Source organism: Panthera leo, chromosome C2, assembly GCF_018350215.1.
Source record: "Panthera leo isolate Ple1 chromosome C2, P.leo_Ple1_pat1.1, whole genome shotgun sequence".
NCBI classification, from domain to species: Eukaryota; Metazoa; Chordata; class Mammalia; order Carnivora; family Felidae; genus Panthera; species Panthera leo.
Window position 1 is genome coordinate 152,881,843 of NC_056687.1, and position 17,634 is coordinate 152,899,476.

General features: G+C 42.0%; 1 protein-coding gene across 6 annotated transcripts in view; it reads right to left on the minus strand.

Moving 5' to 3' along the window:
• The window catches only part of GOLGA4 (golgin A4), a 124,616-nt gene that overhangs the window by 35,449 nt on the left and 71,533 nt on the right, over positions 1-17,634 (minus strand). For all 6 annotated transcript variants that reach the window (XM_042903770.1, XM_042903768.1, XM_042903767.1 and 3 more), the window contains 4 exons: positions 14,554-14,709; positions 8,399-12,639; positions 7,466-7,587; positions 6,910-7,040 (listed from right to left, as the gene is read on the minus strand). In XM_042903770.1, the coding sequence (XP_042759704.1) occupies positions 6,910-7,040; positions 7,466-7,587; positions 8,399-12,639; positions 14,554-14,709 (4,650 nt within the window). The remainder of the gene's footprint in view (positions 1-6,909; positions 7,041-7,465; positions 7,588-8,398; positions 12,640-14,553; positions 14,710-17,634) is intronic.

Sequence of the window (17,634 nt, forward strand, 5' to 3'; positions counted from 1 at the left end):
TAAGAGCCGGTTTCTCTAAAAAGATATACAAAATTGACGAAACTTTATCTAGACTCTCCAGGAAAAAAAAAAAGAAAGAAAAATCAAACAAATGAAATCAGAAATCAAAGAGAAGTTACAACTGATATCACAGAAATACAAGAATCGTAAGACACTACAATGAAAAATTCCAAGTTAACAAATTGGACAGCCTAGCAGAAACGGATAAATTCCTAGAAACATATAACCTACCAACACTAAGTCATGATGAAGTAGAAAAATCTGAACAGACCAATTACTGGTAATGAGATTGAATCAGTCATCAAAAACCTCCCAATAAACAAAAGTCCAGGACCAGAAGACTTCACAGGTGAAATGTACTGAACATCCAAAGAAGAATTAATACTAATTATTATTTCTTAAACCTCTTCCAGAAAAACAGAAGAAGGAACTTTTCCAAACTCATTTTAAGAGGCCAGCATTACCCTGATACCAAAGCCAGACAAAGATACCATACACTTACACAAAAATTATAGGCCAGTACCCAAATGAGCATAAATGGAAAAATCCTCAACAAAATATTATTAGCAAACCAAATTCAACAATACATTTAAAGGATCATATACCACGATCAAGTGGGATTTATTCCAGGGATGCAAGGATGCCTCAACATCTGCAAATCAATCAATGTGATACACATGAACAAAATGAAGGATAGAAATCATATGGTTATCTCAAGAGATGACAAAAAAGCATTCGACAAAATTCAACATCCATTTGTAATACAAACTCTCAACAAAGTGGGTACAGAAGGAACGTACCTCAACATAATAAAGGCCAAACATGACAAGTCCATAGCTAACATCATACTTAATGGTGAAATGCCGAAAGCTTTTCCTCTAAGATCAGGAACAAGACAAGGATGCCCACTCTCACTACTCTTATTCAACACAGTATTGAAAGTCCTAACCAGGGAAATTAGGCAAGAAAAATAAGTAAAAGGCACCCAAACTGGAAAGGAGGAAAGGAAGACGTAAAACTGTCACCATTTACAGGTTACGTATTACACACAGAAAATCCTAAAGACCCCATCAAAAACCTGTTAGAACCAAAAAATGAATTAGGTTGTGGGGCACAAAATCAATACATGAAAATCTGTTGCATTTCTAGACACTGATAAATAAACTATCAGAAAGATAAGTAATAACACAATCCCACTTACAATTGCATCAAAAAGAATAAAACATGTAGGCACAAATTTAACCAAGGAAGTAGAAGACCTGTGCTCTGAAAACTAAGAGACACTGACGAAAGACACTGAAACATACATAAACAAAGGTAAAGAAATTCTGTGTTTACGGACTGGAAGAATTAATATTGTTAAATGTCCATACTACTCAAAGCAATCTACAAATTCAAGGTTATCTCTATTAAAATCCCAATGGCATTTTTCACAGAACTAGAACCAATAAATTTAAAATTTGTACGGAACCATAAAAGACCCCAAATAGCCAAAGCAATTGTGGAAAAGAAGAACGAAGCAGGCAGCATCTCGTCCCCTCATTTCAAACTATATTGTAAAGCTATAGTAATTAAAACAGTATAGTACTGGCATAAAAACAGACACGGAGCTCAACGGACGAGGACAGAGCCAAGAAATAAACCTATGCATAGATGGTCAATTAATTTACAACAAAGGAGCCAAAAACATACAACAGAGGAAAGGCTAGTCTCTTCAATAAGTTGGGTCAGGAAAACTGGACAGCCACGTGCAAAAGACTGAAACTGGACTGCCATCTTATACCATACAAAAAATTAACTCAAAATGGATTAAAAAACTTGAATGTAAGACCTAAAAACATAAAACTCCTAGAAGAGAACATAGGCAGTAAGGTCTTGGTGACAATTTTTGAATCTGACACCAAAAGCAAAACAACAATCACAAAAGTAAACAGGTGGCACTACATCAAACTAAAAGAATTCTGGACAGTGAAGGAAACCGTCAAGAAAATGGAAAGGCAACCTACTAAATGAGAGAAAATATTTGATCTGATATGTCGATAAGGGCTAATATCTGATAAGGGGCTACTATACAAAATATATAAGGAATTCATATAACTCAACAGCAAAAAGAAAAAAAAATCCAATTAAAAAATGGCCAGAATACTCATTTTTTCCCAAAGATACGCAGATGGCCAATAGGTCCATGAGAAGATGCTTTCCATCATTAATCATCAGAAAAGTGCACATCAAAACCAAAATGAAATATCCACTAACAGATGTTAGAATGACTATTATCTTAAAAACAAAAACACTAGAAATAACAAATGTTGGTGAGGATGTGGAGAAAAGGGAACCCATGTGCACTGCTGGTGGGAATGTAAACTGGTGCAGCCACTATAGAAAATAATGTGGAGGCTCCTTGAAACATTAAAAATAGAACCACCATACAATCCAGCAATTCCACTTCTGGGTATTTATCCAAAGAAAGCAAAAACATAAGCTCAAAAAGATGTAAGTACCCCCATGTTCACTGCAGCATTATTTACAATAGCCAACCAAGATATGGAAATAACGTAAGTGTCCATACAAAACTGAATGGATAAAGAAATTGTAATACACAAACACACACACACACGAATATCATTCAGCCATAAAAAAGAATGAAAACTTGCTATTTGTGACAACATGGATGGACTTGAGAACATTATGCCAAGTGAAAGAAGTCAGAGAAAGATAAATACCACAATGATCTTGCTCGTATGTGAAATCTAAAAATAAATAAGTAAAAAATTTAAAACCAAACTCGTAGATACAGAGAACAGATTGGTGGCTGCCAGAGGTTGGGTTGGGGGGGGGGGGGGGGGCGGCGGGGAGGGGGGAGGGTGGTGGTGATGACTGGGAAAAACGGATGAACTGTTTTTGTTTGGGTTTTTTTACTTAACTAAATTTAAAAAAGAAAAGAAAAGAACAGTGAGGTGTCTGGGTGGCTCAGTCAGTTAAGCATCCCACTCGTATTCAGTTCAGGTCATGATCTCACGGTTCGTGGGTTCCAGCCCCACGTCGGTCTCTGCACTGTTAGCGTAGAGCCCGCTTGGGATTCTCTCTCTCTGCCCTTCCTCCAGTTGCTCGCTCTCCCTCTCAAAAATAAATTTAAAAAATAAACTTAAAAAAATAAAGAAAAGAATGGTTACCTGTGGAGAGAGAAGGGGGCCCGATATATATAGAATACAGAGAACAGGCATACGCTTTCATTATAGACCATTTTCTCACTATACTTTTTTATGTTATTTGATCTTTAAACTGTGTGCAAAGATTGACTCAGATTTTTTTTCTAAGTAAAAGTTAAATTTAAAGCTTATTTTTTTAAAGCCAAAATTTGACAGACGGCAACAGCTGCACTAATTCGCAAAGCTTGAGAAAGTGGTCTTCAGGCACACAGAAAAGCATGCCCAAAGGTAAAACGTGGAGAAGAACAAGCCTACGTTGAGCTCGTCTATGACACAGGCAGAACCGGAGGAGGTATCACTGGGACAACGGGAAGCCATCGGAGGTACTTGGGAGGAGAAGTGGTATGATCACATCCTCATTCCAAAATAGGAAAGAACTCTGACGAGAAGAGATGAGTAGCTTAGAAAAAAGACCAGCAGCAAAGACACCAGTTGGGAAGTTAACCCAAAAGACCAGACCACATGAAAGATGGCGGCCAGACTGTGGCAAGAGCGGCGGGGTTAGAAACATGCAGTGCAGCTCAGTGGGAAGCCATGTCCTGAGAGTCGTACAGGTCAGGTACTGCGCTGCTAGTGCACATTTAAAGGGAGACACAGGATTTCTCTGCCTAGTAACTCAGGGAACATAAGTCGATCACACGCCCTAAAACGTGTGGTGATGCACATGTGTGAGGGGCTGAGAAGGACAGAGGTGTGAATCAAGGATGACAAAAGTTCCCAGCATCTTCAAACGCAGCAAAGAATAGTAAGAATGTCACCTAAGACAGCAAAGTCGGGAAAACGAAAATGTCTCTGTGCTCCACTTTGCTATGGACAAGTCACAAAACTGTTTTGATGGATGACAAAAATACAGCATTCTACAAGGTCATCACTCGGACACAGCAGCAATCTGATTAATAGTTTTTCAGAGGGTGAAAACACACCACTATCTAAGATACACAAATCCCAGGTAAAATTCTGGAAATTTTAAAATAGGAGAACGGTAGAGACTATGACTCAGAATTAAAGGCATATGGTATTTGGTAAGAATTGCCAGGATCTCTCTTAGTAGTATCTGTAACTTTTGAAAAGAAATTTTCGAGACAGAGTGTATACTAGGAGTGTTCGGATGGGGACCGCCTATTTATCGCAAAGTCAGCCGTGGACCCGGCAGCTGGAAAGTCTGAGGCCACGCTGCAGAATGCGGTAGCCACAAGCCGCCCACTGTGGCCACGAGCACTGGAAATGCAGCCCATCCAAACTGATACAGGCTGCAATATGTTTTTCTATTTGCAGCCCGCATCAGTTTGGATGGGCTGCATTTCCAGTGCTCGTGGCCACAGTTCTGGGGTGGCTTATATATGATAAATATAAATATAAATATAAATATAAATATAAAGTATAAATGTCTTCATAATTGACCACATATTGAAATAATAATATTTTGGATATAATGGGGTTAACATTTTACTATTAAAATTAAATTCACCTAGGAGCGCCTGGGTGGCTCAGGTGGTTAAGTGTCCAACTTCGGCTCAGGTCAAGATCTCGTGGTTCGTGAGCTCGAGCCCTGCATCAGGCTCTGTGCTGACAGCTCAGAGCCTGGAGCGTGCTTCGGATTCTGTGTCTCCCTCTCTCTCTCTCTCTGCCCCTCTCCCGCGCCCACTTTATGTCTCTCTCAAAAATAAACAGTAAAAAAAAAATTTTTTTTTAATTAAATTCACCTAATAAGTCAGAAGAAAGACAAATACTGTATGATTTCACTCACCTGTGGAATTAAAGGAACAAAACAAATGAGCAAAGGGGGAAAAAGAAAGAGAGAGAGACAAACCAAGAAACAGACTCTTAACTACAGAGAACTGATGGTCCCCAGAGGGGAGGGAGTGGCGAATGGGGGAAATAGGTGATGGGGGTTAAGGAGGGCACTTGTGATGAGCACAGGGTGTTGTATGGATGTGATGAATCACTATGTTGTACACCTGAGACTAATATCACACTGTATGTTGACTCACTGGAATTAAAATAAAAACTTAAAAAAAAATTAAGCTCACCTGTTTCTTTTTCCTAATGTGGATTCTAGAAAATGTTCAAACATGGCTCACATTTGTGGCCTGCGTTGTATTTCTAATGGACAGTGCCAGTGTGAGGCCCAGGAAGGGGTTCTGGAGAAGAGTCCAACTCCTTCGCTCACCCTCCACTTCCTGCCTCCAAGCCTCCAAGCCTCCAAACCTGGAGGGCCACTGTTTTAATTTCCCTAATAAACAGCAGATTTTCAAGGAGGGACTTACTGTTACCTGCCTCCTGTTTCCTCACCCCTCTACCTACAGAGGTCTGTCGTGACCCTAGAAAGTCTTTCGTCTGCTACCCCATACATCCAGAGACAGAGAAGTGGTTCACAAGAGGGAACATTCTAGCTATGACACCGTTCGTCCCCTGCAAATGAAGCTCACTGACTTACTTATCCATGATAAATAACTACTGCCCTCCCCCAAATTCCTTTCTTAGAGAGAAGTGTTCACAAATACATGAAGCTAATGAAGGGTCAGTGCTCTCCCACTCATTCTGAAGCTTTAGGGAAATCATTTAACTGTACTGAACTTGCTTTCCCTTCTGCAAAAAAAAAAAAAAAAAAAAAAAAAGAAAGAAAGAAAGAAAGAAAAAGGAAACAAAAGAAAAGAAAAAAATAAAAAGAAACTAAACTAGCTGTAATGTATCTTCCAATTCCAACATTCTCTAAGCATTCAAGAAACAATAGTGTTTTTTAAAGCTTTTCACATTTATACTCTATGGAAGTGTAAGAAAACATGAAATTATTCAAACCTTTTCATCATGAGATCTAAAGTTCAAAAATTACACAAAGGTGGCATTTCTATGCATGTGCCTTTCCTGGAATTTCAGCCTTTTCAATTGCATTTAAAATAATTATTATTACACTCTGTTCCTGGCTCAGACTTCCCTTGCTGCCATAGTCAGCTGAGGCATGATTCTCTGATTTATGGATTCTTAAACACCAAACGGTTCCTGGCATATAGTGAAATAAGGCTTGGAGTAACTAAGGAATCTACATCCCAACAGAGCATGATTTACATTGTGTTACACTTGAAAAATTTCTGGAGTCCAAAATACTCACTGGCATTCACGGCTTATTTTGACACACAAAAATGGCCATGCCAATCCACCACAGGCAGAGTAAGTACACTCCACCAACCTTCCACTAAATATAAAAGATTTAGCTGATGCGTTCCATTCTTCCCCCATCTTTGTTCTCCCTTGAGAGCAATAAAAACCATGCAAATTGGTTTGGGATGGCCCTCCTGGGAAGATCCCAGGTGGGTGGCCACGCTCATGCACACACTAACTGTCCCATTACTGAGACTCGGCCCAAGCACAAGCTCTCGATTCTTAGCCTGGTTCTCTTACAACTCAGTCTGACTCCGAAAGAAAGAGGAGAAGAGAGCCCATCTCCCCCGTGGTAACTCACTGTTGCGTCCACACCTGCCAAGTGGACTGAGCTGCCGGGTTAGGAGAATCTGATCAGGGCACTACGATCCCGGCAGAAATCAGTCAGACTCCTTATAAATCTGCATAGAGTGCCAACATCAAATTTGGGTCATACTGAGCCTCGACACCAGACAAACAGGACATCTGACAGCCCAATCTTTAGCGCCCCCATGAAATCTATTATAGCTGAATTTCAAAAAAGAGAAAGAAAATCAAGTACATCAAGGATTTCTTCATATCTTTTGGCTGTTCTTTGTAAATCATCTTCCTTCTCTGCAATTTTTTTATATAACTGATTTGTCTCTTCTTGATGACTTTCCAAAAGTTCGGCTTCCACTTCCTGGGCTTTATCTAAGATACAAAAAATGGGCACACAAACAAGAAAACACATTAAGGAAGAATTAATATCTATCTCCCAATTTCAGTGTGCGTTGGTTGTATAGTGGTGAGCATAGCTGCCTTCCAATTTCAGTTCCCAATCAAATTTGCTAAAAACCAGTTGGTCACGCGTCCCCTCTCCCAGAGCAGAAACGTCTTTAGGAGGCAACTAAGTAGCTAATGTTTCAGGTCCTTTCACCGGCTCCTCCTCTCCTAAAGGCGAGCCGCTGCCAGGCGGCTCACGTTCCCGTTAGAGAACTTTCTTGGGTAGGAATCACTTTTTTTCTCCAGTTTAATTACTTCAGGCACTTAGCACAGTGTGAAAACAGTAAGTTTAAATTATAAATCGTCTCTGCTGATTCCGACTTGTTCTTTACGGACTCTAAAATAGGACTTACCAATGGTTTCTTTTATGGTCATTTCCAGCTCCTGTTCCTTTTGGGCCAGCTGCGTGTGGAACTCCCTCATCAGCTGTTTTAGCGTAGAACTGTGCTTCAACTCGAGATCTTCCTGCTCCTGTCTGCGTAACAAAAATATAAAGAGCTAACAGCTGTCAAACACAAAACAAGCTGTAAAGAGTCACCTAATCTTCAGGATGGTGCACATAACAAGATCTCACTAGTATAAAAACAGGTTTAAGGGCGCACATGCATGTGTGTGTGTGTGTGTGTGTGTGTGTGTGCATGCACGCACGTCCAGAAACAGAAAACTCCTGGGAGGATACGTAAGCTAGGATTATCTCTAGACAATGTCCTGGGGATTTAAGAATTTTTCTTTTCCACTTAAAACTTTCATCACACACTGGGGCGCCTGGGTGGCTTAGCCGGGTAAGGGTAAGCGTCCGACTTCGGCTCAGGTCATGCTCTCGCGGTTGACGGGTTCGAGCCCCGCCTCGGGCTCTGTGCTGACAGCTCAGAGCCTGGAGCCTGCCTCGGATTCCGTGTCTCCCTCTCTCTCTTCCCCTCCCCGGCTCGCGCTCTGTCTCTCTTTCTCAAAAATAAATAAACATTAAAAATATTAAAAACAAAATTTTCGTCATACACATCTATGTTATATAACAATGCGAATACTAAAAATAAAATGAGAAGAGTATTCACTGGGATATATACCTAATAAGCATAATCTTCCAGGCAAAAAATGGTTTTCCCCCTTTAAACGGACATGAAATAATACCGCCTCTTGCCTTAAATTGTTTTTATGTCTCCTCAGCATTTAACTTACTCGATTTATGTTTCATAGTTTGCGTTGGTGAAATTTAAGTGTATTTGGCACGATAAAAGGGAGTGAGTTAAGGAGGACTGTCTTATAAACATTCATGCTGAAAAACTCACTTGATTTTCTCTTCCATTTCTTGTTCATATTCTCTCTTCACGATATCCAATTCTTGCTGATGCTCCTTCCGCAACGTTCGAAGATCTTTCTGCAACCTGACGATCTCCTTGCCCAGCTTCTCCTTCTCCTGCTCTGCCCCTGCTAACTGAAATTCCAGGTCATCGTGCTGGGCCTCCATGTCAGCAGGCGACGTGGGTTGCACGACGCACGACTTGGACTTTTCTGCAGCACGTCCTCCCAAAGCTTCTGTGGGTTTAGCTTCTCCCTCCATCTGCTGTTGTAAAGCCTGCAATTTTTCAAGTTTGGAGGTCAAGTCTTCCATTTCCAGTCTATGCCCCTCCCTCTCTCTTGCTAAGCAGGAATCCAGCTCTGTTATCTTTTGCTCCAAGATCTGACAGGTCAGTTCCTTCTCCTGGAGAACCTTCTGGACGTCATCAACCACGTTTTCCCAGTGTTGCTTCGCCCCTATGTTATTTTTCCCCCCGTCTTCCTCCACGTGCTGGGATGCTATCAAGGAACATCTCTTGCTTTTCTCTTCAAGTTCTTCTTGAAGACGACTTATCACAACCTGATCCTCACGCTGCTTGGCGTCGGCGTGTTCTAGCTTGATTAGGAGCTCCCGGTAGCTGCGCTGCATTTCAGAAGGAGAAGAAACCGTCTCTTCTTTTTCCTGCTCTGGCCTCTGCAACAGCTCTTCTCTTTCCATTAGACTTCTTTGTAAAGCGCTGATTTTCTCTTCACGTCCCTCCTGCAGACAGCCTTGGAGATCTGCTTCTTCGTGCTCAGTCCAGGCTGCCGCGGTTTTTGCTGACCTGGGTACAACCGGTGCTTCTGACCGTGGTGAACCTTCCACCGATTTAAGTTTTGCTTCCAAGGCCTGAATTTCTCGCTCTCTCTCCTGAAGCTTTGCGTTTAGCTCCCCCAGATGGCCTTCTGCATCTTTTTTATATTGCTGCTCTTTCTCCTCCATTTGAGACAACAACTGCTTCTTGATGGCAGCAATTTTTTGCTCGGCTTTTTTCTTCAGTTCTGCCAGTTTCGCGGCACCCTCCAGCTCAAGCCTGTCTTCCAGGGCCCTCAGCTCCTCTTCTCGGCCCTTGACGCTTGCATTTGCGTGTTCCAATTCTTTCTCCTTGGTTTCAAGTGCGGATGTCATAGAAGACACTTGCCTTTCGAGCCGCAAGACTTTTTCTTCAGCTTCTTGAACCCTGCTGTCCTTTTCTTCTCCTAACTCTTGAATGTGCTGAAGCTCACGAAGCATCTCTTCCCGTTCGGCGTCCTTTTGCCGATTGTGTTTGCTAAGAGCTTCATTCAAGGACTCGGTTTCAGCTGTCTTCCGAGCCAGATGCTCCTCCAACTCCACAACTCTCGCCTTCTGGGTTTCTAACTCGCTCTCTAAATCACGCTCCTCTTGCTGCAGCTTGCTCTTACCTTCCATTTCGCCCTTTAAACATCCAAACCTTCCATTCTGCTGATCAAGGTCCGCCTTCGGTAAGTTTACCTGCTCAGCCGTGTCGCTGGCTTCCTTCGCTTTTGACTCAAGCTGCATCTGCAGTTCTTTGATAGTATTTTGATACTGTATGAATTTTGACTGTGCTCTCTTCTTCCACTCGGACAGCTTGCCGGACAAGTGATCCACCTGTGCGAGAGCAGAGGTCTTCTCCTTACTCAGAGTTTCAGCGTTCAAGGATAAGTTTTGCACCTGGTCCAGCAAGTCACGCTGCTGTTCATCGTATTGCTTCCTCAGTGACGCCACGGCCGCTTCTTTTTCCGTTGCGCTGACGCTGTTCTGAAGCTGAGTGTTCAGATCAATCAGCTGTTTGCTAAGACTGCCGATCTCAGATTTCTTTTCCCTGAGCTCTTCTCTCATCAGGGTGACAGCATTGATGTTTTCAGATAACTCTTTCTTCAACTGCGTGATACAAGACTCCTTTTCAGAGGCAGCCTGCTGCTGACTGCCTCCTTCCTTCTGCAAGGCTTCTTTTTCCATTACAAGACCTTCAATGTCAGCCTTCATGCTCTTAATTTGACTTTCTTTTTCTTCTAATTGATGGGTAGCTTGTTGAAAAGAACTATTTAGTGCATTCTGCTCTTCTGTTAGCTGTCTAAGCTGCGCTTCTAGCTCAGAAGCCTTGCAAGTTTTAATCAGTAGTGCCTCCTTCACTTGTGTTGTGTGGTGCTGACAGTGGGAAATTCTAGAGAGAATGGCATTCATTTTACTGCTACTATTGTCGATCAGCTCATCTGTTTTAGCTTGTAGCAAGGCTTCGGTTTTCCTAGAGTAAATATCCAGCTGAACTGCTACTTCCTGAGACAGTTTCTTGAATTCCAAGCTTTTGTCTTCTAGGCTTTTCTCACTTCTTTCGTGCAAAGACTTCAGACTCTGGAATTCCTCATCCGTGGCTCTCAACTTGTCAGTCAACTCAGAAACCTTCCGCTTCTCTTTCTCTGCCAGTTCCTCCAGCTCAACTATACGCTCTTGAAGAGAAGTATTTTCCTTCAGAGAACGAGTCAAGTCAACCTCCAGCTTTTCAAGTTGTGCCCTTAGCTTAGCTTCGTTTTGTGAGAGAGCATCCATGTGAGCAGACTTCCGGTGCAGCTGTTCCTGTAGTTCCTTTAATTCCGTGTGCTGCCTAGCGCCTTCTTCCTTCAGCCACACCAGTTCCTTGCTCACCTCTTCTTTTTCACACCCGGATCGGAGGACCCTTTGCCTCAGTTCTGCTACCTCTTGTTCTTTTTCCTGTAATTGGACTTCATGTTTTTCCTGAAGTTCTTCCGCTTGCTGATTAAGTTTCTTTTCCCAGACGGATACCACATCACTGAGTTCTCGTCTATGCACCTCGGTGAGACTTTCTATTTGCTCCTTTTGGTTTGCTTCCAGTCTCGACACTGCATCGCTGATTCCAGCAGAGTTCGCCTGTGCCATTTCCAAAATTTTGGCATTGAACTGTTTCTCTTTCTGACTCAGCTCTAGAACGGTATTTTCAAGCTCTTTTTTAAGTTTGGCTTCCTGATCCAGCAACTTCTTCTTTAATGTTTCTTGCATCTCCTTTGCTTTCTGCTTAATTTTTTCCATCTTCTTTTCTTGATTTTTAAGTTTGGTTTCATATTCCTCACGTAAAATACTAATATCGTCCTCCTTGGCTGATAATTTCTGTTTGAGAGTTTCGATTTCTCGGCTCTGCCCTTCTCTCATTTGTAAAATTACATTTTCCTTTTCTATCAAGATTTGCTTTGTCTGAGCCTGTTCTGTGTTAATATCTCTAAGCTGGGCCTCATAGAGTTGGGTTAAAGATCGCACTTTTTCCTCCATTTCACTTTTCTGCTTTTCAAGTTGCTGCGTTAAGTCCCGCACCTGGACTTTGTGAGCGTCTAACTCGGAGCAAACATCATTCTTCTGCGCTTCAACGTCGGCTACCTGTTTAGCGAGGAGAGTTCTTTCCGTTTCCAAGGCCAACAACTCCTCCCGCAGCTGAGCCAAGCGCGCCTCGGACGCTGCAGCCTGCTCGTGCGTGGTACTCTGCTGTGACTGAAAAAGAGCCAGCTTAGCCGATGCCTGCTGGAGCTCCTCTTCGGACCTCTTAATATCGGCCTCCAAGTTCTCCACACGAGCCTGATGCTCGTTCAGATGCCTGTCCTTTTCCTTCAGAAGAAGCCCCAGCTGATTAATTTCATCTTTTAATGCCTTCTCAGTTCTCTGGATAGACCTCTCTTGTTCTTTAATGATGCTGCTGACTTGCTGCTCGTGATGACTTTTCTGTTCATCCAGCTTGGCCTCTAGTTCCTGCTTTACTTTATCTGCTTGATCCTTTAGTACAGAAAGCTCCTCTTCTAGCTTGTCACGGGCTTTTACTACTTCCGCCAGTTCAGAAGACAGGGACTCCAGTTCTGTTTGCTTCACATCAAGCTTTTCTAAAGTCTTTTCATTCATCTCTTCTATGTGGGCCTGGAAGAGACTCTCTTTGTCTTTCAACAATGTTTCTTTCTCTTGTTCCTGCTTTTCTCTAAGTTTTTCCATTTCGGCCTGATGCTGTTGCTTTAAGACTTGGAGTTTTTCAGTCCAAAGAGTATCCTGCTGATGCCGCAGGCTTTCCAATTCTGTCTTGTGTTTTTCAACCATGATTGTCATTTCTTTATTGTGCTTATTTTTTTCAGCTTCCAAATGGAGAGCTAAATCTTCTGATTGATTTTTGCTTTCTTGCAAGCTTTTTTCCAAAGAACTTTCCAATTCAAGAATTCTCTGTTAATAAAAACAGATGTATTTTTATTAAAGTACAGACTTATTTATTAGCAATGATACACATGACATAATGTCTACACCTGTTGAAAGATTAAAACGTAGAAAAATAACTCTACGTATCATGCCAAACACTAGAAAGCACAAATAATCTGTGCCCAATTCCTAAAGGAATCATGTAACAAAGAAAAGATTTTCTATTTTAATACAACTTAAGGTTCCAAATTCTTTCTACCTCCCTGGGTAATTACTTCAACCACCTATATTTTCAAGAATATTCTGAATGGATAGTCAAAAAGAAATAAATCATAAAGAAGATAACAGTGACTTTTGGTAGGAAATTTTTTTCCGTGTGTTTTCTTAAGGCCTACATCAGTATTCTATTACTTTCATAACTTAATTTTGGAAAATAAATAATGTATCTGGTTTTTCCACCTCAAAAATGATTATTTAGAAGATGTTTTGCAAAAAGAAGGAACTTATACAAATTTTACTGAAGATAACTCTTAGCTCATGAGAATGTCAATCTTGATTCTAAAGGAAAAAGAGCTAAGACAGAGCCATGCACTGTCACGGCTGGAAAGGTCCTAAGGAATTACCACAGCCAAGTCTCCATGTGACAGGTGAAGATATTAAGGTATACTTAATTTACAAAGCTAGCAAGTGGGAAAATCTAGGCCTCCTGAGTATCAATTCCCTTCTACCATGCCACCTTACATCAATGTTGGAAATGGGAAATTAAGGCACAATTTAGAACTATGGGAAAAAAGTGTGACTCTTTCACTGTCTAAACCAGAGCAAAAAATCTAAATAATGTGTCAGTTTATTTAAAGCAGGTCATACATTTTTATATACTACCGTGGGAAGAGCCAGAGGGCCTTAAAAATGTGCATTCGGGGACATATCTATAAATTTATTGACTATAGGACTATGTTTAACATGGGAAAACCAGGAAAAACTTAAATGTTTTATAAATAAATATTCCACAGTCCAACCATCCAGGCATGGACTATGATTGTTTTTTTTAATTTTTTTAATGTTTATTTATTTTTGAGAGAGAGAGAGAGAGAGAGCAAGAGAGAGAGAGAGAGAGAGCGAGAGAGCGAGCTGGGGAAGGGGCAGAGAGAGGGAGACACAGAACCCGAAGCAGGCTCCAGGCCCCGAGCTGTCAGCACAGAGCCTGATGCAGGGCTCGAACCCACGAACCTCGCGAGATCAGGACCTGAGCGGAAGTCGGACGCGCAACTGACTGAGCCACCCAGGCGCCCCAATGTTTGTTTATTTTGAGACACAGAGAGGGAGCAAGCAGAGGAGGGGTGGGACAGGTGGAGGGAATCCCAAGCAAGCTCCGTACTGTCAGTGCAGAGCCCGAAGCAGGGCTCAAACCCACGAACTGCAAGATCGTGACCTGAGCAAAGTCGGACACTTAACCAACTGAGCCACCCAGGCACCCCCAGAACTTAACTGTTTTAAAAGCAGGGCACTGGGGTGCCTATACTGTGATGTAAACAGAGAATGAATTAGGTCCAGGACATAGCAGGAGATGGACACAGCACGGCAGGAAGGTGCCAGAGCAAGTGCTGCCTGCAAAGTGAGGCGACTTCCTAAAGGTCAAGGGCAAGTAAGCAACGGAACAGACATGCCACAGAGCCTGAGTGCAGAGAATCAGAGTGAGTGGCTGACAGAAACACAGCCAGACGCAGCCAGTTAAAGGCAGAGTCAGCAGCAGCATGCAGCGAACACTAAAGCCACTCCCAGGAAAAGCTCTGATTATCTAAAAATGAGGTGCACGTACATGTGAATCTCACCCAGTAAAACAAAAGCTCTCGACAACTCCATATTGACTGGCGGGATAACAACAGTTTCCCCCTGCAGATAATTCCACAACTCTGGAACCGGAACATTACCCAGACTTACAGTTCTATAAGTCTCTGCTTCTTGTTGAAGGTCCCGAAGTTTATTTTCACTCTCCGTGAGGATTGCTTTCTTCTGCAGTTCTAACTCTTCCAGGGCCAAAGATTCTTGCTGTTCTTTTTCTTGGGTGATCTTCAGATATTCTGATTGACTTTTTTCCTGTGCCAAAAACAATACCACCTTAGACCCACATAAATCGTCAGCATTCCCAAGGCACTTCCACAGGAACCACGTGTTTCATTTGATCTGCACACCAGCCTTGTGAGGTAGGCAATATCATCACCTCTGTCTTCCCGTGCCCTAGTCTGCAGAAACAAAGCACCGTGGCTTTTCCAGTGTGGTCTGGCCCACATTTGCCACAATTACTATCGATAGGAAAAATTTTGTTCCAGTAACCCCACTACGTCTGCTATTTTTCCACTACTTAAAAGGTTTTGCAAAACACGGCTCAATGTGAAGGGTCACGAAAGTGTCACTACCTCTTCTCTGTACTCCAGAGTTTGGTTATTTCAACTCCAGGCCGAGGAACTAGGTTGTGGCCTTATATAATTTGTGAGAAACACCTCATTAGGGAACCCTAGGTAGAAAACCGAATCAAAATCAGAAGATTACATGTGAATAATGGATTAGATCAAGGAAGCACCTGTAAGAGCCTCCCTGAGCTGTTCTACCCACCCCATCAATCCTGAAAAGCTTCTTCTTTGTCCTTATTACCTATCAACATTTATATTAAAAAGTGTTTACTGTTTGGAAAAGAGAAGCTCTAAACAACACTTTCAACATTTAGTGGCTTTGGATTCCACTGAAGAATACTTTATCCATACCTACTGCACAGGGATCATGTTGCCAGCAGCAATATTTTCAGTTCACTACACTCTGGTGAAACATTGCTTTAAGGAAAGATGCTGTGCCATATTACAAGCAGACTGATAAGAAACTATTAGTTTCTAATCGATTTCAAAACATCACATAAGGGGTGCCCGGGTGGCTCAGTAGTAAGTGTCTGACTCTTGATTTCAGCTCAGGTCATGAGCTCATGGTTTGTGAGTTCAATCCCCACATCAGGCTCTGCAGAGCCAACTTGGGATTCTCTCTCCCTCTCCCTCTGTCCCTCCCCTGCTCATATCCTCTCTCTCCCTCTCTGTCTCCCTCTCTCTCTCTCTCCCTCTCTCAAAATAAATACATAAGCTTTAAAAAAATCTATAAAGTTTTTTTTAACATTTTAAACATACTATACTGTCTAATGTAAGCTACATTTTAAATGCATCTCTCTATGCCCATAAAAATAAGAGGAGGGGCGTCTGGGTAGCTCGGTCAGTTGAGCATCTGACTCTTGGTTTTGGCTCAGGTCATCATCTCCGGGTGAATGAGTTTGAACCCCCCTGTCCTCCTCTGCATGGACAGCACGGAGCCTGCCTGAGATTCTCTCTCTCCTTCTCTCTCTGCCCCTCCCTGACTTGTTCTCTCTTTCTCTCTCAAAGTAAATAAATAAACTTCACAAAAAAATAATAGTAAGAGAACATTTTAGCAGCCTGTTGAACTTTGGCTGGCAACACAAAGCTAACTTCTTTGAAGAACTAGGTAGAAAGGGGAGTGGAAGGCAGGAAGTGTGCCCGCGTGTGTGTGTGTGTGTGTGTGTGTGTGCGCGCATGTGCTTCACATGCATCTGCATCCTGCTCTTTCTACTCAGACTATATCTGAGTATATCAGTTCTGGAACACAGTTTTGTTTTTTTTTTATTTTTATTTTTTAACGTTTATTTATTTTTGAGACAGAGAGAGACAGAGCATGAACGGGGGAGGGTCAGAGAGAGAGGGAGACACAGAATCGGAAACAGGCTCCAGGCTCTGAGCCATCAGCCCAGAGCCCGACGCGGGGCTCGAACTCACGGACCGCGAGATCGTGACCTGAGCCGAAGTCGGCCGCTTAACCGACTGAGCCACCCAGGCGCCCCTGGAACGCAGTTTTTAACAAGGCCAATGTTCAAGTCTCAGCGTCCCCAAAGGCCAATTACTCCAGCATGAAAACACATAGATCTTTATGACAGGAATTTTTAGAACAATTCCTGGCTTCATTTATGCCCACTTTGTTCTTAATTTTCATGCCCCTATTTTAAATTTATGCTGTCCTATTATAGTCTAAGCATTCTTGTAAACTACCTTAAATCCTTTCTGGACTAGAGCACCTGGCTGGCTCAGTCAGTAGAGCATGCGACTCTTGATCTTGGGGTCATGAGTTCGAGCCCCACATTGGGGACAGAGTGTACTTAACAACAACAACAACAGCAGCAATAATATAATTAATTAAATAGATAGATTGGTTGATCCTCTCTGGACCAAGAAAGAATACAAGTATGTGCCCATTACGTGTTCTTTTCATGAATGCAGAGCAAACCCCTAACCTCAGCCAACAAAACTGTGAATCCATGTGCCTGTTTGCCCCAGAGATCAGAGAACTCCCTGACTCAGTTCAAAAACAACTGCTGCTGGAAATTCTCAGAGCCCCAGATCCAGATGAGAGTGAAAAAACACAAATGTGTGACAGCAAGAAGACTAAAATTACAAACGTTATTTCTCTTCCTTCTGCACTAAAAGTGTTTTTAAATTATACACACTGTCTAATGGGTACTAATTTCATATAAAGACAATCAAGTACATTTTTGGCATTAATACTGCTTATGGTAACTTATATAAAAGGCTTTTCACAATTTGGAAAAAAAAAAAATTGTTATAAACCTTCAAATTATACTATTCCCAAAAACCTTATCTTTGTTTTTCTGGATATTATTTTGGTTAGTTCGGTCAGTGGTTTCTTATTTTATTTTTTTAATAAGAATCATATGTATTGAAAATTACTACTGAAACCATTCTACTTAAAATGAAAACTACTTGGGTCATTTTCATTTTTTCTCCTTTAAAATGCATTTCATGGGGCACTTGGGTAGCTCAGTTGGTTAAGCATCAGACTCCTGATCTCAGCTCAGGTCACGATCTCACAGTTTATGAGACAAGCCCCGCTAACAGTGCAGAGTCTGCTTGGAATTCTCTCTCTCCCTCTCTCTCTGTCCTTCCCGTGCATGCGCGT